Source organism: Salvelinus sp. IW2-2015, linkage group LG26, assembly GCF_002910315.2.
Source record: "Salvelinus sp. IW2-2015 linkage group LG26, ASM291031v2, whole genome shotgun sequence".
In the NCBI taxonomy this organism is placed as follows: domain Eukaryota; kingdom Metazoa; phylum Chordata; class Actinopteri; order Salmoniformes; family Salmonidae; genus Salvelinus; species Salvelinus sp. IW2-2015.
This window is the reverse complement of record NC_036866.1, coordinates 4,418,676-4,441,133: the sequence shown is the minus strand read 5'-3', so window position 1 is coordinate 4,441,133 and position 22,458 is coordinate 4,418,676. Positions and strand designations below refer to the sequence as shown.

The 22,458-nt window shown below is 45.4% G+C and overlaps 1 protein-coding gene across 1 annotated transcript in view; it reads left to right on the top strand.

Annotated features, from left to right (window-relative positions):
- The first annotated feature begins 3,993 nt into the window (after positions 1-3,993).
- Positions 3,994-22,458, top strand: part of LOC111952957 (choline transporter-like protein 5-B) — an 83,244-nt gene continuing 64,779 nt past the window's right edge. Inside the window, exons 1-2 of the mRNA XM_023971999.2 lie at positions 3,994-4,175; positions 20,882-20,930. Of these exons, the coding sequence (XP_023827767.1) occupies positions 4,139-4,175; positions 20,882-20,930 (86 nt within the window). The 5' untranslated portion in view covers positions 3,994-4,138. The remainder of the gene's footprint in view (positions 4,176-20,881; positions 20,931-22,458) is intronic.

The following is a 22,458-nucleotide window of genomic DNA, read 5'->3' as shown; positions in this document are numbered from 1 at the left end:
GCGAGTAGCAGCAGTGTAAAACAAGGGGGGGGGGGGGGGGCAATGTAAATAGTCCGGGTGGCCATTTGATTAATTGTTCAGCAGTCTTACTGCTTATGGCTGTTAAGGAGCCTTTTGGTCCTAGACTTGGCGCTCCGGTACCGCTTGCTGTGCGGTAGCAGAGAGAACAGTCTATGACTAGGGTTGACTGGAGTGACAATTTTTTGGGCTTTCCTGACACCGCCTATATAGGTCCTGGACGTCAGGAAGCTTGGCCCCAGTTATGTACTGGGCTGTACGCACTACCCTCTGTAGCGCCTTGCGGTCAGGTGCTAAGCAATTGCCGTACCAGGCAGTGATGCAACCAGTCAGGATACTCTCAATGTTGCAGCTGTAGAACCTTTTKMGGATMTCAGGACCCATGCCAAATCTTTTTAGTTTCCTGAGGGGGAATAGGCTTTGTCGTGCCCTCTTCACGACTGTCTTGGTGTGTTTGGACCATTCTAGTTTGTTGGTGATGTGGACACCAAGGAACTTGAATCTCTCAACCTGCTCCACTACAGCCCCGTTGATGAGAATGGGGGCGTACTCGGTCCTCCTTTTCCTGTAGTCCACAATCATCTCCTTAGTCTTGGTTACGTTGAAGRATAGGTTGTTGTCCTGGCACCTCACGGCCAGGTCTCTGACCTCCTGTCTGTAGGCTGTCTCGTCGTTGTCAGTGATCAGGCCTACCACTGTTGTGTCATCTGCAAACTTGATGATGGTGTTTGTGTCGTGCCTGGCCATGCAGTCATGGGTGAACAGGGAGTACAGGAGGGGACTGAGCACGCACCCCTGGGGGGGTCCAGTGTTGAGGATCAGCATGGCAGATGTGATGCTACCTACCCTCACCACCTGGGGGCGGCCCGTCAGGAAGTCCAGGATCCAGTTGCAGAGGGGGGTGTTTAGTCCCAGGATCCTTAACTTAGTGATAACCTTTGAGGGTGCTATGGTGTTGAACGCTGAGCTGTAGTCAATGAATAGCATTCTCACATAATTGTTCCTTTTGTCCAGGTGGGAAAGGGCAGTGTGGAGTGCAATAGAGATTGCATCATCTGTGGATCTGTTTGGGCGGTATGCAAATTGGAGTGAGTCTAGGGTTTCTGGGATGATGGTGTTGATGTGAGCCATTACCAGCCTTTCAAAGCACTTCATGGCTACGAACGTGAGTGCTACGTGTCTGTAGTCATTTAGGCAGGTTGCCTTTGTGTTCTTGGGCGCAGGGGCTATGGTGGTCTGCTTGAAACATGTTGGTATTACAGACTCAATCAGGAACATGTTGAAAATGTCAGTGAAGACACCTGCCAGTTGGTCAGCACATGCCCAGAGCACACGTCCTGTTAATCCGTCTGGCCCCACAGCCTTGTGTATGTTGATCTGTTTAATGGTCTTAGTCAAGTCGGCTACGGAGAGCGTGATCACACAGTCATCCGGAATAACTGATGCTCTCATGCATGCCTCAGTGTTGCTTACCCCGAAGCGAACATAGAAGTAATTTAGCTCATCTGGTAGGCTCGTGTCACTGGGCAGCTCGCGGCTGTGCTTCCCTTTGTAGTCTGTAATAGTTTGCGAGCCCTGCCACATAAGACGAGCGTCRGAGCCGGTATAGTATGATTCAATCTTAGCCCTGTATTGACGCTTTGCCTGTTTGATGGTTCATCGCAGGGCATAGCAGGATTTCTTGTAAGCTTCCGGGTTAGAGTCCCGCACCTTGAAAGCGGAAGCTCTGCCCTTTAGCTCAGTGCGAATGTTGCCTGTATCCCTGGCTTCTGTTTGGGGTATGTACGTACAGTCACTGTGGGCACGATGTCCTCGATGCACTTATTGATAAAGCCAGTGACTGATGTGGTGTACTCCTCAATGCCATCGGAAGAATCCCGGAACATGTTCCAGTCTGTGATAGCAAAACAGTCCAGTAGTTTATCATCTGCTTCATCTGATCACTTTTTTTATAGACCGAGTCACTGGTGCTTCCTGCTTTAATTTTTGCTTGTAAGCAGTAATCAGGAGGATAGAGTTGTGGTCGGATTTACCAAATGGAGGGCGGGGGAGAGCTTTGTATGCATCTATGTGTGTGGAGTACAGGTGATCTTTCCAACAGGACAATGACCTGAAGCATACAGCCAAAACAATGCTGGAATGGCTTCAGAACAAGAATGTGAAAGTCCTTGAGTAGACCAGCCAAAGCCCAGACTTGAATCCCATTGACAATCTGTGGAAATACTTGAAGATTGCTGTTCACAACTGATCCCCATCTAAATTAACAGAGCTTGAGAAAATCTGCAAGAAATTATGGGAGAAAATCCCCAAATCCAGATATGCAAAGCTGATCCAGACATACCCAAGACAACTCAGAGCTGATCCAGACATACCCAAGACAACTCAGAGCTGATCCAGACATACCCAAGACAACTCAAAGCTGAGCCAGACATACCCAAGACAACTCAAAGCTGATCCAGACATACCCAAGACAACAGAGCTGATCCAGACATACCAAAGACAACTCAGAGCTGTGATTGCTGCCAAAGGTGCTTCAACAAAGTATTGATTCGGGGGTGTGAATAATGAAACTAGATATTTCTGTGTTATATTTTTAATAAATTGGCAACAATTTCTAAAAACACGTTTTAAGTTTTATCATTATGGGTTATTGTGTGTAGATGGGTGAGAACCAAAATCTATTTAATTAGTTTTGAATTCAGGCTGTAACACAACAAAATGTGGAATAAGTCAAGGGGTATGAATACTTTCTGAAGGCACTGTAGCTGTAAAATATAGATAGGATCTGTGCTGTCACAAGAAGTCCTGCAGAGGACAGTGTTTCTCCACAAAGGGTCCATGTTAAACTCAAGAGATTTTGCACAGTAAAATAGTGAAAGCTGTTTGAGAGAAAGCTATGGGCCAATGTTTCCAAACTCCAGTCCTCCAGTACCTCCCAACAGTACACATTTTTGCTGTGGCCCCGGAAAAACACCCCCGATTCAACTTGTCAACTAATCATCAAACCCTAAATGAGATGCGTCATCCCTTCACACAGGAATAGCTGCCATGATTGGCTTTTAGGTGCCTCTGCTACCACACGTAATATGAAGACTGATGATCGCTGTGTGGTACTCATACACACTAATTTTGTTGAATAAGGTGAGTTTGTCCGGGGCTAYAACACAAATGTGTTACTGGAAGGAAGAAACACTGCATAGGCTAGCAAACATTCATAATGTCACATATACAGTAGCATACTTAAGCAATAAGGCACGAGGAGGGGTGGTATATTGGCAATATACCATGGCTAAGGGCTGTTCTTWGCATGACGCAACGCGGAGTGCCTGGACACAGCCCTTAGCCAAGGTATATTGGCCATATATCACAAACCCCTGAGGTGCCTTATTGCTGTTATAAACTGGTTACCAACATAATTAGAGAGGTAAAAATAAATGTTTTGTCATACCTGCGGTATACGGTCTGATATACCACGACTGTCAGACAATCAGCCTTCAGGGCTCGTACCACCCCGTTTTATAAAGAGGGATATAGTAGGCTGACTATATTTGGATATTCCATCTGTAGATGCTCTACAGACTATCAGTAACATTTCAACTAGCTACTAACCCTAACCTTAACCCTTATCCTAACCCTAAAGTCAACCCTTACCCTAATCTTTATTCTGATCCTAACCCTAACTGTAACCTTAGCATGGAGTTTCTTATCGACAGATCGTTTGATGACAGAGCATCTACAGATGTACTATCCAGACTATCCAAATAAAGCATGACCAACTGTAGTGTGACCATATTGCTTTCAAATGTTACTAATACATTCACAATATAGATCATTGTCACTATGTGCCAAGTGTGAATCAGGTCTACATCGAGATTCATGTAAAACATTTTCATTGCAATCAGTCCTGGTGTCTGTGTGCCTTTAAGGCTTTTAATCACACAGTTGATGACGATATATCGTGCTGTAAACACCGCTGACGCTCAGCTGCGTGGCGGAGACAGCTCAAACCAAGGCTGCAGCTGCTGTATTTACGTAGACTGGGCCATTAAAACGCTGTATTCACATCTCACGCCTCATATGCCATCTCAAAGACGGTGCAGAATCTCCTGTCTGAGGTGCAATGGCTAGAAAGACAGACATTCCTCCTTCATACTATGGTGAGTCGCCACATTCGTCTTTGTTTAACGTCGGTAACCTCAAGTTCTTTCTTCAAGACAACAAAGGGTAGCCTACAACGATATTCTTCAAACGCTATTCTGACTTTGGTTATTGGGGCGGCTTTTCGCGCTGGGGCTGATTTACAAAATGTAACGTTAACATTGAAGCAAGATACAATGTAAGAATGTTATGTCAATGTAACGTTCATAGAAAGCGCTACAACTGTATGCCGATAATTAATCATGAATGGAGCCTAACGTTACCAAATTAGAAATTGCTTCGCGATAATATTTTAATTTGAAAGTAAGCTACTGGATATAAAAATGGTAACGTTAAGATATTGTTTCTGTCACTCGAATCATGAAATGTAACACCAGGGGAACTATCAATCGTAGTTTGCTATGGAACTCGACCGTAGTTTTTTAATATATTTTTAAAAACATAATACAGTGCAACCTCTTGGGGATTGACACTTGGCATGTAGTGTACCTAGCTAACCGTATTGGTACAACATGTTATTGTTACAGTATTAAACACATAATATAGCCTAATTCTAATGATTTAAGACTGTTTTCTTTTCCCCWACCGTTGACAACAGATGAAAGACTTAAAGTATTGTTTTGATGAAGAAAAAAAGTGAATTGCATCTGAAAGCCAAGACGAACAACAATACTCATAAACATGTCCGTTGWTATTTGGCAAATACAAGGCAAACGATGTAAAAGACAATAGATTTTTCCCTTTGTCCCTAGGTGAGAGTTGTCCTCTGGTCGGCCAATGGATATTCAATCTCTGAAGATTTACTGTCCATTAGCTGGTCCTCTTTSTTAGGTTGTCTCTGAAAATCCAGGACTCGTGCCAGATGCCATAGAAACCACATTACTACAGTGTTTCAAGTGTGAAACGACATCTTTCATAAGCAGTAACACAGTAATAACACAGTTTATCACAGATTGTCAGACAAAGGAGCACTAATACGAAGACGTGGATGTTGATTAAGGCAGCCCCCCGCACCTCTCTGATTCAGAAGATCCATTTCAGTTGAAGGAATTCAGTTGTACAACTGACTAGGTATCCACCTTTACCTTTCCCTTATAGTAGTGTATTATGTAATTACAGTATAATAGTCAATACACCAAGGGCTTTTTGACTCATGTCTGTTGGTTATTATAGACAGTGCATGTCATGGCATCTTATAAGTAACGGTTTTACAGTCATTATCATAGGAGGTGAACCCTCATTATAATCAATCATTTCTGTACATGATCATTCATTATAATTAGGGTCAAGCCATCCATATTATTGGTGAATTTGTTAAGACCGCTAATTCAGCCAGCCCAGTTCATGTTCTGACAACTGGCAGAGGTATATAGAATTGTCATTGTCAGTAAGTGACATAGTCAGTCTACTCAGTATGACTTCATGGGAAAGCTGCAGTGTCTCTCATCTCTCCCTACACACTGACCCTGTGTTTCACTCAGTTCCCATGACTCCAGGCCCCTGCCAATCATGTTTGTAGCCTGTCAGCTGGAGATGAGGATTGGCTGCAGTGAAATAGACTCTCGCTGCCATCTCTGGAGACCTCCAACTGCCCACTCAGAATTCAGCCCACACTTGAACATTGTGTTGAAGCTGTACATACAGTACAACACTATGTTCAGAACTTCATGTTATAATGAATAGTGCATGTTTATGGTACACGTGAGTTGATCATGCTTGTGCCAAAGCAACATTTCGGTGTTTATTGTCGAGAGATTTGGGATAATCTTACGCTCCTCCATCTGAAAACGAAGCGAGGCCCTGCGTCTTTAAATGCAGCCTGGGCAGTTGGAGACGTAGCCAGTGGAGCATGGCATGGAGTTGTGCCGACTCCCCATGTTCAGGTCAGCTGCTGTGTCCAAGTGGCCTCTCTGGTGCTCAGTCAGCCAGCCTGTCCAAATGGCCTTTCACAGGCAGCTCAGGACAGGGCTGTCAAGCAGAGAGGGATGATAGGTGCAAAAACTCTATAGTCCTCGCCAACCTGCCTCTCTAGCAAATGGAAATGCATGGTGATGGTCACACACACACACACACACACACACACACACACACACACACACACACACACACACACAACACACACACCACACACACCACACACACACACCACACACACACACCACACACACACACACACACACACGGGCACGGACACTAGTCAATCAAGCACCAATACACATCGAATCAATGCACACTTGCAGACATGCTCAATTTGTGCACTTTCCATCACACACCAAAATGTTAAATCATACATTTGCAGTCATAAACAGTCCCTTCATTCATCCTCAACCTATTATAATGGATCCACAGACAATACTTTCATCACTAATGCATCCTGAATGATGTTAAGTCATTCATAAAGGTAGAAAATACTTAATAATCACTATCTGACAAGTTAGTAAGTGACTGTTTAGATTGAGTCTCGTTCAGCAACAAAAGTGTTGAGCTGGTCACCTTGTTAATTAACACATTTCTCACATGTTCAGGTTGCCTGAGCATGGCATTCTCACACCCAGGCAATGCAGACTTTTCACAGAGGCTGACAAAGAGCTAGGAATACTTTTTTCAAAGACTCCTCTCCTTATAAACTAATGCGGTCGTAGTTCAGATGCCTCATCCCTTCAGACAGGAATAAGTGCCATGATTGGCTTTTTATTTAACTAGGCAAGTCAGTTAAGAACAAATTCTTATTTACAATTACAGCCTAGGAACAGTGGGTTAACTGCCTTGTTCAGGGGCAGAACGACAGATTTTTACCTTGTCAGCTCCGGGATTCAATCTAGCAACCTTTCAGTTACTKGCCCAACGCTCTAACCACTAGGCTACCTGCTGCTTTTAGGTGCCTCTGCTATCACACGTAATATGAAGACTGATGATCACTGGGTGGTACTCCTACACACTTTAATGTACTCTTTATAATGCTCCTACTCATTCTATTGAATGAGGTTCTTCCCCTATGAAATCCTGCGGTGCTTTTCTCTGGCTACTACAGCAGGATATCACGGTTCCCTGATGTTTTTAGAGGCTACAGAAAGGTATTCACAGTGCTGGCAGGCTTGAGACAGTAAATACTTCCACAAACTCGCTTCGTATCACGACAGGCAAACATGAACTGCCTTTTGTAAACCCTGTGCGAAGTGAACAGAGTTCTAAATGTCCAGCTTTGTCTCCTTGTTACAGGCAACGCTATGCACGAAGGCTTTGGATATCCAGTTTGCAGCATGAATACAGTCCCTTTCTTTGTTGGGGTAGTGGGCTAACTGACATTATACAACGAGTGGCTCTAATGTAATTGTGGATGCTGATTGATTAAAACTGACAATGATTTATTAAACACAACTCAACGAAACAAACTGTGTATAGCGAGTGAGACAGCTGCAGTTACAACATAGAAAACAGCTTCAGGTCTTTGTCTTTTGAGTCCCTGTTACTGTGAGGTTGGTGATGAGGACTTTGGTTGAGAGCAACACACTGTACTGAATGATTCAGGTCTATCAACAGATTCCACTCAGATGGATCATTATCCTGAGATGAAAGTCAGCTACTGTTGCCCCCTGTGTTATTTATTCTGTATGTGGGGAGGTGAGGGACTTGCATAACACCTCAGGGATGTGCTGCGTTGCACCGGTTTCTCAGCCAACTCCAGGCTGATCTGAATGACAAAATGACTGTGAGAGATGAGAAGGAAAGGAGAGAGTGGTAGAGGCCAATGAGAAGGAAAGGAGAGAGTGGTAGAGGCCAATGAGAAGGAAAGGAGAGAGTGGTAGAGGCCAATGAGAAGGAAAGGAGAGAGTGGTAGAGGCCTATGAGAAGGAAAGGAGAGAGTGGTAGAGGCCTATGAGAAGGAAAGGAGAGAGTGGTAGAGGCCTATGAGAAGGAAAGGAGAGAGTGGTAGAGGCCAATGAGAAGGAAAGGAGAGAGTGGTAGAGGCCTATGAGAAGGAAAGGAGAGAGTGGTAGAGGCCAATGAGAATCCTCTATCCTGAGGACAACCCAGTGTTCTTACTGACATTGATGACATTAGGATCCAGAACCAATTCTTACTGTCACTTAATCAGTGAAGTCAAGTAAGTCTGATTGCTTTGGGTCCTGTAACACCCCATGCAACCTCAGGCACATTGACAACAGAGTCGCGTCAGCGAGTTGTTATGCTCGACATTGAAGCGCCGCTGTATTAGGGAGAGGAGGCAGTCTGAAATGCAATATTTAGTGTGTGAATGACAATAAAGAAACATTGTGTGTTTAGCTAAGCATTTAAGCTGTGGTGTCTCTCCCTGAACCTCCACATTACACAAGACGGAGATGAAGAAACAGGCGTCATTCCCGTGACTCAACCTTAAAATCCATATAAACCCAAACCAAAGCCTGTTGARCTTGTCACTGATCCAGCATGAGAGACTAATTTCACAGGAACACAGGGCTGCTACTGATATGCCTGGGGACCTAGCTGCATTTCTGTCCCATCACACCCTGCTACATCACACAAGTAGCCAAGGTCACAATCCCCCAACACTGCCTGCCTCTCTCTCTACTCTGCTCCTGTCTCTCTCGCTCTCTCTACTCTGCCCCTCGCTCTCTCTCTCTCGCTACTCTCTATTCTGCTTCTCTCTCTACTCTGCCCCTGTCTCTCTCTCTACTCTCTCCTCTGCCTCTCTCTCCCTACTCTCTCCTCTGCCTCTGCCTCGTCACTCATCTCCTCTGTCCTCCTCTTCTGGCTCTGTCCCGGCTCTCTTCTCACTCTGCCCCTCCTCTCTCGTAACTCTGTCCCCTGCTCGTGCTACTCTGCCCCCCTCTTCTACTCCTGCGCCTGCCCGTCTTTTTTTCCTGTCGTTAACTTCTTTTCGCCCCCCTCTCATTCATATTCTGTCCGCCTTCTTACCTGCCACCCCTCTTCTTACTCTGCCCCCTCTCTTCTACTCGCCCCTCTCTCTGTACTCTGGCCTCTCATCAAAATCAAATCAAGTTATTTTATATAGCCCTCGTCGACATCAGCTATATCTCGAAGTGCTGTACAGAAACCCAGCCTAAAACCCCAAAACAGCAAGCAATGCAGGGTGGAAGCACGTGGCTAGGAAAAACTCCATGAAAGGCCACCTAGGAAGAAACCTAGAGAGGAACCAGGCTATGAGGGTGGCCAGTCCTCTTCTGGCCGTGCCGGGTGGCGAGATTATAACAGAACATGGCAAGATGTTTCCAATGTTCATAAATGACCAGCAGGGTCAATAATAATAATCAAAGTAGTTATACGAGGGTGCAGCACAGCAGCACCTCAGGAGTAAATGTCAGTGGCTTTTCATAGCCGATCATTAAGAGGTCCCTCTATCTCTCTCTATCTCTCTCTACTCTGCCCCATCCCTCTCTACTCTGCCCCTCTCTACTCTGCTCTTCCTCTGTTCTTACTCTGCCCATTTCTCTACCCTCTCTGTACTCTCCATCACTCTGCCCCTCTCTCTGCACCTTGCCCATCTCTCTACATCTCTCTACTCCTGCCCTTCTTTACTCTCCCCTCTCTACTCTGCTCCTCTCCTGTACCTGCCCATCTCTCTACCTCTCTCTCTACTCTGCCCCTCTCTCCGCACTCTGCCCATCTCTCTACGTCTCTCTCTACTCTGCCCCTCTCTCTGCACTCTGCCCATCTCTCTACTCTGCCCCTCTCTCTCTACTCTGCCCCCCTCTCTCTACTCTACCTCTCTAGTCTCTCTCTACTCTGCCTCTCTGTTTGCTGTAGGCTAGCTGCCAGAGGCTGACACTGAAATGCTAACCCAAACCCCCTGTGGGAGCCCATCCTGTACCCTGCTGCCTCTTTCCCCCACGGAGTGGATGTCAGTGTGGTGTGTTTACAAGGCTGGTAACAGGGAGATGTTTTAAATACTACTCATTTCTTAATGAACTAACTCAGTGAGAGTCCACTCCAGATATTCCAGCTGAGTGTAGTTCCGGGGGCTCAGTTGGTTGGAGCATGCTGGTTGTAACATAAACGTGGGTTTGATACCTGCACTGGYAGATGATCTATTGGGGAACCGAGTTAAGCTCAGGGAGGACTCAGCAGTTGGTTATATAAGTCCAGACATTTGGAGTTCTTGTGTCAAAGGAGAACTGGCGGCACACGGGTGACTTTATGTTTTCTGAGCAGATCAGCCGGTCAAACGTTTTCAGACATCTACTCATTGAACGGTTTTTCATTATTTAAAAAAATGTTCTACATTGTAGAATAATAGTGAAGACAAACTATGAAATCTCATATGGATTCATGTAGTAAGTGTTAAACAAATCTAAATATATTTGAGATTCATTAAATATCCACCCTTTGCCTTGATGACAACTTTGCACACTCTTGGAATTCTCTCAACCAGCTTCACCTGGAATGCTTATTCAACAGTCTTGAAGGAGTTCCCACACATGCTGAGCACTTGTTGGCTGCTTTTCCTTCACTCTGCAGTCTGTCTCATCCCAAACCATCTCAATTTGGTTGAGGTCGGGGATTGTGGAGGCCAGGTCATCTGATGCAGCACTCCATCACTCTCCTACTTGGTCAAATAGCCCTTACACAGCTTGGAGGTGTGTTGGGTCATTGTCCTGTTGAAAAACAAATGATAGTCCCACTAAGCGCAAACCAGATGGGATGGTGTATTGCTGCAGAATACTGTGGTAGCCATGCTGGTTAAGTGTGCCTTGAATTCTAAATAAATCACTGACAGTGGCACCAGTCACCAGTTCTGCATCAGATGACCTGGCCTCCACAATCCCCCGACCTCAACCCAATTGAGATGGTTTGGGATGAGTTGCCCCTGTCTCTCTCTCTTTCTACTCTGCCCCTCTCTCTACTCTGCTCCTCTCTCTCTCTCTACTCTGCCCTTCTACTGTCTCTCTCTACTCTGCCCTTCTACTGTCTCTCTCTACTCTGCCCTTCTACTGTCTCTCTCTACTCTGCCCCTCTCTCTACCTCTCTCTATACTTTCTGATCCACACCCTTACCTTAAAAAAAAAGTTATTTGTGACCAAAAGATGCGTATCTGTATTCGCAGTCATGTGAAATAAATTCATTAGGCCCTAATCTATGTATTTAAATTGGCTGATTTCCTTATATGAACTGTAACTCAGTAGAATCTTTGAAATTGTTGCTTTGCTGCAGGAGGGACTGGTGCGTTTCACAAAATAGATGGCATCATGAGGATGGAAAATTATGTGGATATATTGAAGCAACATCTCAAGACATCAGTCAGGAAGTTAAAGCTTGGTCGCAAATGGGTCTTCCAAATGGACAATGACCCCAAGCATACTTCCAAAGTATGGCCATCACAAAGCCCTGACCTCAATCCCATTGAAAATTTGTGGGCAGAACTGAAAAAGCATATGCGAGCAAGGAGGCCTACAAACCTGACTCAGTTACACCAGCTCTGTCAGGAGGAATGGGCCAAAATTCACCCAACTTATTGTGGGAAGCTTGTGGAAGGCTACCCAAAACGTTTGACCCAAGTTAAACAATTTAAAGGCAATGCTACCAAATACTAATTGAGTGTATGTAAACTTCTGACCCACTGGGAATGTGATGAAATAAATAAAAGCTGAAATAAGTCTCTGCTATTATTCTGACATTTCACATTCTTAAAATAAATTGGTGATCCTAACTGACCTAAGACAGGGAATTTTTACTAGCATTAAATGTCAGGAATTGTGAAAAACTGGGTATAAATGTATTTGGCTAAGGTGTATGTAAACTTCCGACTTCAACTGTWTGCGATCATATACTTAGGATGTAAGCAAGGTTTGAAATTATTACGTTTTAGTCTGGCTTCTTGTAGTCAATTTGCCGTCTACAAATTATTTGTAATTATGTTCCGGCCCCCTGAACTTCCGCTCAAGAAAAAATTGGCCCGTGGCTGAATCTAGTTGATGATCCCTGGCCTAGACCAGGTTTGGTGCCCCTGAGGAATAGTGAGAGAGAGGGAACTGTTTAGAGAGAAAGAGTGTGTGTGTGTGTGCCCATGTCTGAAATATAATACAGCCATCTGCAGCTGGTTCTAAGATAGATTCCAAATCATTTAGGTTGGACAGAGAGAGTGGGGAGTCTGATCAGCACACTACACCCAACAGAGCCTCAGAGGAGTTTATGCTCAGGCCATTCACACTGCCTGTGTGTCATAACCCAACAAGCAGAGTTGAGATTGGTGTGCCAAGCCTCTGATAAGTTGGGTTTGGTGGTGAGACAGAACACATTTATATTTTAGTMATTTAGMAAACACTTTTATCCAGAGAGAATTACAGTAGAGGTTTCATACGTTTTCTTCTCACTGGTCCCCCGTGGGAATCGAACCTGTAACCCTGGCATTGCAAGTACCGTGCTCTACCAACTGGGCTACACGRGACCACAGACAGGGTTGATACAGTAGAGACAGACCTGACAGAATACTAACAAGCGAGAGATGTCTTAAAGGTGGAGAACGCCACTCCCAGTCTTTAATATGTTCCTGAATGGACAGAATGAGAAAAGGTCAACCAAAAGGCTTCTCAGGTCCAACCCATGTGTTGCACCTGTTGAGCCGTTTTCCTGGTCACCTTATGAAAGAAGCCTGTGGAACCTGTGGACGGTGGTGCCACTTGTCTGCCTGTTTTGGTGTGTCTGTGTAATCGATGAGTTAATGGGGAAACATGAGAAAGGYGGAGGAATGGAGAGAAACGGGGAGAAAGAGAGGGCGCAGGGAGAAACGGTGCCATACTGTACTTATGTTGTATAATAACGTACACAATCCCAATAGGCCAATATCTCAATTAAGAGGTGTTTTAATAAAATAGTATGCTGCTGTTTTTGTGACCTGAAAAATGTTTTATAACAGACACATGCATTTAGTCTGGCATCCCTTTTGTAGCCTTTTTTCGAGCCCTCTCATAGCCCTCTACCAAGAACATCCTGTTCCACCAATGATAATGACAAAATTCATTTCTGTACAATGTCACATTTACAGCGCTCTGAAAGGATGCTAGAGATCGTCTAGTTGAAGCTGTCCTATGTCTTCAAGTACATCCATTGATTAGTCACAGAATGATTGGAAGTGGAATGTGGTTGGAGTGAAACTATCAATCTGTTCTGGACAGTATGTCACAGTCAATGCTGTCAGTTCTGTGGTGTACATTGACCCATAATGCTATCGCTATGGCAGACTGAGGATGCAAATAGGATTGGAGTATGAGGATTAGTGACAAAGCCTCTGTCTGAACCTGATGTGTAATGTCATACCCAGTCTGCCCTCAACGCCCCAGAGAGTAGCTATAATCGCCACAATTCATTTGCTGGGCTGAAGAATCCTATAGTTTTTTTTCTCCTGGAKAAATGGAAAACACTAGTAAGATGCTTGAGGAGGGTGGTCAYGGGCGCTAGCAAGACAGAGGTCCTGGGTTCGAGCCTCAGTGTGAGCCGACTCAGGAGGAATCGGTACTTGCTTAGTAAGCAGCGTAACAACAAATGGAAGCCTAGCCGCGAACTGCCCAGTGACACGAGCGTACCAGATGAGCTAAATTACTTCTATGCTCGCTTCGAGGCGAGCAMCACTGAAGCACGCATGAGATCACCAGCTGTTCTGGACGACTGTATGATCATGCTCTCCGTAGCCAATGTTTTTTATTTATTTTATTTCACCTTTATTTAACCAGGTAGGCTAGTTGAGAACAAGTTCTCATTTACAACTGCGACCTGGCCAAGATAAAGCAAAGCAGTGCGACACAAACAACAACGCAGAGTTAAACATGGAATAAACAAACATACAGTCAATAATACAATAGAAAAAGTCTATGTACAGTGTGTGCAAATGAGGTAGGATAAGGGAGGTAAGGCAATAAATAGTCCATAGTGGCGAAATAATTACAATATAGCAATTAAACACTGGAGTGATAGATGTGCAGAAGAGGAATGTGCAAGTAGAGATACTGTGGTGCAAAGGAGCAAGATAAATAAATTGCAGTATGGGGATGAGGTAGTTGGATGGGCTATGTACAAGTGCAGTGATCTGTGAGCTGCTCTGACAGCTGGTGCTTAATGCTAGTGAGGGAGATATGAGTCTCCAGCTTCAGTGATTTTTGCAGTTCGTTCCAGTCATTGGCAGCAGAGAACTGGAAGGAAAGGCGGCCGAATGAGGAATTGCCTTTGGGGGTGACCAGTGAAATATACCTGCTGGAGCGCGTGCTACGGGTGGGTGCTGCTATGGTGATCAGTGAGCTGAGAAGGCGGGGCTTTACCCCCGCTTTGTGAGTAAGACCTTTAGACAGGTCAACATTCACAAGGCCGCAAGGCCAGACAGATTACCAGACGTGTACTCGAAGCATGCGCTGGCCAACTGGCAAGTGTCTTCACTGACGTTTTCAACCTGTCCCTGACCGAGTCTGTAATAACTGCATGTTTCAAACAGACCACCATAGTCCCTGTGCCCAAGAACACCTGCATAAATGACTACCGACCCGTAGCACTCTCGTCTGTAGCCATGAAGGGCTTTGAAAGGCTGGTCATGGCTCACATCATCACAAACATCCCAGAAACCCTAGACCCTCTACAATTTACATACCGCCCCAACAGATCCACAACAATCTCTATTGCACTCCACACTGCCCTTTCACACCTGGACAAACTAAACGTCTAAGTGTGAATGCTGTTCATTAACTACAGCTCAGTGTTCAACACCATAGTGCCCTCAAAGCTCATCACTAAGCACCTCCCTCTGCAACTGGATCCTGGACTTCCTGATGGGCCGCCCCCAGGTGGTAAGGGTAGGCAACAACACATCTGCCATGCTGATCCTCAAGACTGGGGCCTCTTAGGGGTGCGTGCTTAGTCCCCTCCTGTACTCCCTGTTTACCCATGACTGAGTGGCCAAGCACAATTCCAACACCATCATTAAGTTTGCCAATGACACAACAGTGGTAGGCCTGATCACCAACGATGATGAGACAGCGTATAGGGAGGAGGTCAGAGCAAAGGAGATGATTGTGGACTACAGGAAAAGGAGTACCGAGCACACCCCCATTCTCATCGGCGGGGCTGTAGTGAAGCAGGTTGAGAGCTTCAAGTTCCTTGGTGTCCACATCACCAACAAAAATATAATGGTCCAAGCACACCATGACAGTTGTGAAGAGAACACAACGATATTCCCCCTCAGGAGACTGAAAAGATTTGGCAAGGGTCTTTAGATTCTCAAAGTTCTAGAACTGCACCATCGAGAGCATCCTAACGTGTTGCATCACCGCCTGGTATGGCATCTGCTTAGCCTCCGACCGCAAAACRCTACAGAGGGTAGTGCTTACAGCCCAGTACATCACTGGGGCCAAACTTCCTGCCATCCAGGACTTCTATACCAGAGGAAGGCCCTAACAATTGGCAAAGACTCTAGCCACCCTACTCATAGACTTTTCTCTCTGCTACCACAAGGCAAGCGGTACAGGAGCGCCAAGTCCAGGTCCAAAAGGCTTCTTAACAGCTTCTACCCCCAAGCCATACTTCTGCTGAACAGCTAATCAAATGGCTACCCTGACTATTTGTATTTTTTGTACGCTGCTGCTACTCGCTGTTTATTATCTATGCATTGTCACTACTCCTACCTACATGTACATATTACCTTGACTAACCTGTACCTCCACACTCTGACTCGGTACTAGTACCCCCTGTATATAGCCTCGTTATTGTTATTTTATATTTTCTTAACCAACGACGCAGTTTTTAGAAGGGCTCGTAAGTAAGCATTTCCCGGTAAGGCAACAGAGCCAACACACTGGGAGTAGAGGAGCCTAGCAGGCACCAGGCAACAGAGCCAACACACTGGGAGTAGAGGAGCCTAGCAGGCAACAGAGCCAACACACTGGGAGTAGAGGAAGGCCTAGCAGGCACCAGAGCCAACACACTGGGAGTAGAGGAGCCTAGCAGGCACCAGGCAACAACCAACACACTGGGAGTAGAGGAGCCTAGCAGGCACAGAGCCAACACACTGAGAGTAGAGGAGCCTACAGCACGAGGCAACAGAGCCAACAAACTGGGAGTAGAGGAGCCTAGGCAGGCAACAGAGCCAACACACTGGGAGTAGAGGAGCCTAGCAGGCAACAGAGCCAACACACTGGGAGTAGAGGAGCCTAGCAGGCACCAGGCAACATTAGCCAAAACACTATGTTAGCTAACTGCCACAGTATGCCTTGGAGGCATTTTCCAAATGTTGTTGACTATAGCCCTTCATTCAGCCTGACTGACCCCAGAACATCACACATCCGCTACTCTCTCTACACTGGTTAAGTCTAAAAACAGCACAGTCGTCAACCAGGGCCGAGTCTACTGGTGGCCCAGTGTTACCGATTTAATGTCAGGCCCCCGGTACTGTATAATGGGACTGAAATCACTTTGGAGAATCAGAGTAAAGCTCAGAATTCTTCTTGGAGGAGGAACAGGGCAGGCTACTGTGGTGAGCCAAGCAGTCAAGCAATAAAGCCAAGCAGTAAATCCTGGTTTTGTGTGTACTGATGAGAATCTAGTGCATTTCAGCTACTCATGTTGTTGAGTAATGTTCTTAGATGTTCACTGAGTCCCCTGATAACTTGTGTTTTACGTCCAAGAGAGTATTCAGACAATAGTATGATGAGCCACCCACGCCAAGCTGGTGTCCTCTCTTTACACCCTAACAGTTGGCCGAGGCCCACAGCCCCCCATCCGTTCCCCTGTTGGACACTGTGGTGTTTGTCAATGAAGTGGGGAGCGATATTGCAAGCCCTCCCGAAACAATATTCTCCTGCCCCTTGCTGTTGCGCAATCTGTCCTCTCAACATTAGCTTCCCTTCATCTCTGTATGAATTAGCTTCCGCAATCCCCCCCCCGTACAGACCAGTCTGTTTTCACCACGATGGATGACAAAGACCAGGGAGCACTCAGTCGCTTGAAATGTTCACACACCAAGGTCAATGAAAATGATTTTTCTCTCTATTTATAATCTACCTTGCTGCTTGAATTCCGGTCCAACAGATACAGTAGTCAGCTCACAACCCCCGGCAGCTGGACCTTTAATAATCTCTGATGTTAGTTCATCTAATGCTACCTGCTGGCCGCTGGTTTGTAGGAACATCCCCCGGGATATACAAACAACAACATGCGCCATGCGGACGTGTTGACACAGATCCAACCGTTCTCCTACAGGACCTGGTTTCTAATATCTGCTCTGAAGACATATATTGTAGGAATTGTCAATGGGGAATTAGTTTGGCCATTTGCCATTGGCAGTTAATTGAACTGGCTTTGAAAGTTCTGTTGAAACTTTCTCTATGACCCTGCTGGTGTCCCGGGGTCCATCCCGACATGTTGCACTCATCTAAGGGACATGTGTAAACATCTGTGTCCGGGTTACACAGATACTAAGGTGGTGAGATTGTAGTTAAGGACAATGCGGTTGTTTTGCTGCTTTTGACTGAGGAAATAGATGGTGTTGCTGTCATGACCTGCATGTCTTGGAACATGGCAGGCTAAATCACCATAATAGTTCGGCAGGCTAAATCACCATAATAGTTCGGCAGGCTAAATCACCATAATAGTTCGGCAGGCTAAATCACCATAATAGTTTCGGCGCTAAATCACCAATAATAGTTCGCAGGCTAAATCACCATAATAGTTCGGCAGGCTAAAATCACCAATAATATTATTCGGCAGGCTAAACACCAAAGTTGCAGGCTAAATCACCTAATAGTTCGGCAGGCTAAATCACCATAATAGTTCGGCAGGCTAAATCACCATAATAGTTCGGCAGGCTAAATCACCATAATAGTTCGGCAGGCACTAATCACCATAATAGTTCGGCAGGCTAAATCCCATAATAGTTCGGCAGGCTAAATCCCATAATAGTTCGGCAGGCTAAATCACCATAATAGTTCGGCAGGCTAAATCACCATAATAGTTCGGCAGGGCTAAATCACCATAATAGTTCGGCAGGCTAAATACCATATGTTCGGCAGGCTAAATCACCATAATAGTTCAGCAATTGGTTTGTCACTGCATCATTGATGTCTCATATCTTTATAGCACAGATGTGCATCCGTGTGTCAAACATATCGATGTGGTTTGCCTATTGAAATAACTTGATGTGCTATATAAGGAAATRGCTAGCTCAGTARCCTGGTCCCAGATCTGTTTGTGATGTCTTGTCCTGTGGTCATTGTCATGCAAAACGTGACCAGGCTGTTAACACAACTCGACATCTACGCTCTCTCTTATCTGAATTCCAAGGTTGCTGTAGTCTCCTGCTGACTGCACCTGGTCCTGTGACTCTATGTCCTTGGCTGAGAGATGCAGATTAATCCTAGAAAATCTCCAAGGTCCTGGGCGTCTTTATTTAGAACCAAAATACAACGTCATTGCGGTAGAGAACAATCGACTGTATACTCAGTGGGTTGGAGGAGCACAGTGTCTCTGGCACAGGGGGTTATGGGTTCAAGTCCCTTGAATCTGGTACTTTTACATTTTGCTTTGCATAAATAACTAATGACCTCCTCCGAATGTGATGCCTGAATATCGGGACAGTGCCGATGGARACAATGTCTTCACCCAGAAATGTTGAACACCTCAGCCACGTGATTGATCGTCAACATGAGAGCGTTGCAATGTATCTTTCTCACTCTCTCTCAGCCAATGACACCCAGTGATTCATGAGTGCTCAGTGAGGAGGCCAAGTGCGTAGAAAGGGTCCCCGGCACTGGGTTCTGCCAAGTGGGCTGTATCTCTGAGAGCAGAAGCAGGCCTTCAGAGACAGATGGGAGATAGGCCCACTCATGTTGCTCTGAGAAATGACACTCTCTGTGTGATGATGAATGTGCTCACAGGAACAGTTCATACTGCAACTCCACGGGGGCACCGGCAAACATATACAGCACACATACCAACACATGTTGGGATGTGCATGTGGACACACTCTCACACACTCAAGCAGCACAAACACATACACATAGTGGCTTGGCATCATGTTAGCATCTCAGTACTGCTACACAGGATGCGTCTCAGATGCCACACCTCTACTTAGTCCACCACTTTTTTACCGGTAGGTAGTTATGCACTGTTAGGGGAATAGKGTGCCATTTGGACTGAAGATACAGGGAGGAGCTGTGAACTGACCTAGTTAGTGCCCTCCCAGGCAGTTGGATGTTACACTTATTGCAGGACCAGACCAGACACAATGTTATGTCTACTGGTAGATGTGCTGTTCTTTCACTTTCTCTCATTGATCCCTGTTCCTGTCAGTATCACCATGTGCAGTTACTGTATGTTGCTGGAGGACCGTTTTTAAACACTTTATTTCTGCTCTGTAGTCTACATTCAATAACTTCTCTTTTGATCTCATGCAGTGCCGTGAAAAAGTTTTTGCCCCCTTTTTAATTTTCTCTACTTTTTTGCGTATTTTTGATACTGAATGCTATCAGATCTTCAAACCAAACCTAATATTAGATAAATGGACCCTGAGTGAACAAATAGCACAATGATTACATACTTTGATTTATTTCCTAAACAAAGTTATGCAACACCCTGTGTGAAAATGTATTGCCCCTTTACTCTGAATAACTGGTTGTGCCACCTTCAGCTGCAATGACTCAACAAACACTTCCTGTAGTTGTTAATCAGTCTCTCACGTCTCTGTGGAGCAATTTTGGACCACTCTTCCATGCAGAACTGCTGTAACTCAGWGACATTTGTGGGTTTTCAAGCATGAACTGTTCGTTTCATGTCCTGCCACAACATCTCAATTAGGATTAGGTCTGGACTTTGACTAGGCCATTCCAAACCTTAAAATGTGTTGCTTTTTCACAATTTTAATGTAGACTTTATTGTGTGTTTTGGATCATTGTCTTGCAACATGACCCAGCTGTKCTTCAGCTCAGAYRGRWGKCYTGACATTCTCCTGTAGAATTCTCTGATACAGAGCAGAATTCACGGTTCCTTCTATTAAGGCAAGTCGTCCAGGTCCTGAGGCAGCAAAGCATCTCCAAACATCACACTGCCACCACCATGCTTAACCGTTGGTATACGGTTCTTACTGTGGGATGCAGTGTTTGGTTTTCACCAGGCATAATTGGACCCATGTCATCCAAAAAGTTWGACTTTTTACTCATCTGTCCATAGAACATTCTTCCAGCAGTCTTGATGATCATCCAGGTGCTTTTCAACAAACTTGAGTCACCTTTTGGATGAGATGCGTCCCATTTATGTCTGGCGAAAAACCAAACACTGCATTCCACAGTAAGACGTGAGAGACTGATAAGCAACTACAGGAAGTGTTTGTTGAGTCATTGCAGCTGAAGGTGGCACAACCAGTTATTGAGAGAAAGGGAGCAATAACTTTTTAACACAGCGGAATTGGATGTTGCATAACTTTGTTCATCAAATAAACAAGTATAAAAAATGTGTATTTGTAAACTGAGGTTCCCTTCTAATATTACATTTTAGTTGAAGATCTGATAACATTCAGAATGAAAAATATACAAAAATAGAGTAAATCAGAAAGGCGGCAAATACTTGTTCACTGTACATGTAAATTGTCTTATCAATATTATATATTTCCCTGTTTCTAAGCCGAGTAGTTCTCCAAGACACCGTTGTGTTGCATGTTAGAGGTAACAGACTCTTRGTTTATGAATGGTAACCACGCTATGATCTGCTTCCCTTACAGGTGAGCCACGCCACTTTGACCCCAGCTTCAGAGGACCTATCCATAACAGGTACTGTACTCACTGGTCAACTCCAACTTCCCTTGCATGTTTGACTTTTTCAGCTGAAGAAGCTATAGAGACATTACGTTTACATGTTAGTCATTGATCAGACGCTCTTATCCAGAGCGACTTACAGTAGTGAGTGCATACATTGTCATTCGCACTGGTCCCCCATGGGAATCAAACCCACAACCCTGGTATTTCAAGTGCCATGCTCTACCAACTGAGCCACACAGGACCAGACATGTACAGTAATAAGCTGCATGATGGACATTCAGCAGCCTATTGACAGTGAGGCCTAGATTCTTCTTAACAAAAGCGTAATTTTATTTTCTCTGCCCCAAAGATATGCCTATAGTCATCTTGTAAAACGGACCTAGAATTTAATTGTGCATGCTCTTAGAACCACGCTGTTTCATAAGCTTCTTTGCGTGTCAACACATTGATCGTTTGTCAGGCAGTGTTAATCGAGAGGGGCTGAGGGCTGGCAGGTCTCTTTGCTACATCACACAGATCAATGGCTATTAGTCACATGGTGGTCTGGAGTTTACACACTCACATATCATAGGGAGTTTAGCGCGTCAACTGCAACATAAGATCCTCTTTTGACCTATTTTCATTTAACAAGGAAGCAGTCAGAGGTTGAATGTTTGACCTTTATCTGGTCCATTGACCAATGCCATGTTGCGGTGTCTTGTTTGCATTTGTTTGGCTCTCACTTGACTATGTCATCTCACAAGACAACATAGTAAACAACATTGGTAACTTAGTATGCAACTGCGTATGTCTGATAGCCTTTTAAAGTTGAGCTTATTCTCTTTGGACCACTGAAGCGTATCATTACTTCATACTGTAGAATATATTCAGTTTCACAAGCTGGTGGGAAAGCATGTTCAGGTCCTTCTGAGCCTCTCTATCCCACCCTCTCCACCTCCTCTCTATCCCACCCTTTCCACCTCCTCTTTATCCCACCTTCTCCACCTCCTCTCTATCCCACCCTCTCCACCTCCTCTCTATCCCACCCTCTCACCTCTCTTATCCACCCTCTCACCTCCTCTCTATCCCACCTCTCCACCTCCTCTCTATCCTCCCATCTCCTCTCTATCCCATCCCACCCTCTCCATCTCCTCTCTATCCCTCCATCCCTCTCTCTCATCTCTCCATCTCTCTCTCTATCCTCCCTCCTCTCTCATCCCTCCATCTCCACCTCCTCTCTATCCCCACCTCTCCTTCTTTCTCCCACTCCTCTCTATCCCACCCTCTCCACCTCCTCTCTATCCCACCCTCTCCACCTCCTCTCTATCCCACCCTCTCCACCTCCTCTCTATCCCACCCTCTCTCACCCTCCTCTCTATCCCACCCTCTCCACATCCTCTCTATCCACCCTCTCCATATCCTCTCCACCTCCTCTCTATCCCACCTCTCCACTCCTCTATCCCACCCTCTCCACCTCCTCTCTATCCCTCCATCTCCCCCTCTCTATCCTCCATCTCCTCTCTATCCCACCCTCTCCATCTCCTCTCTATCTCCCTCCATC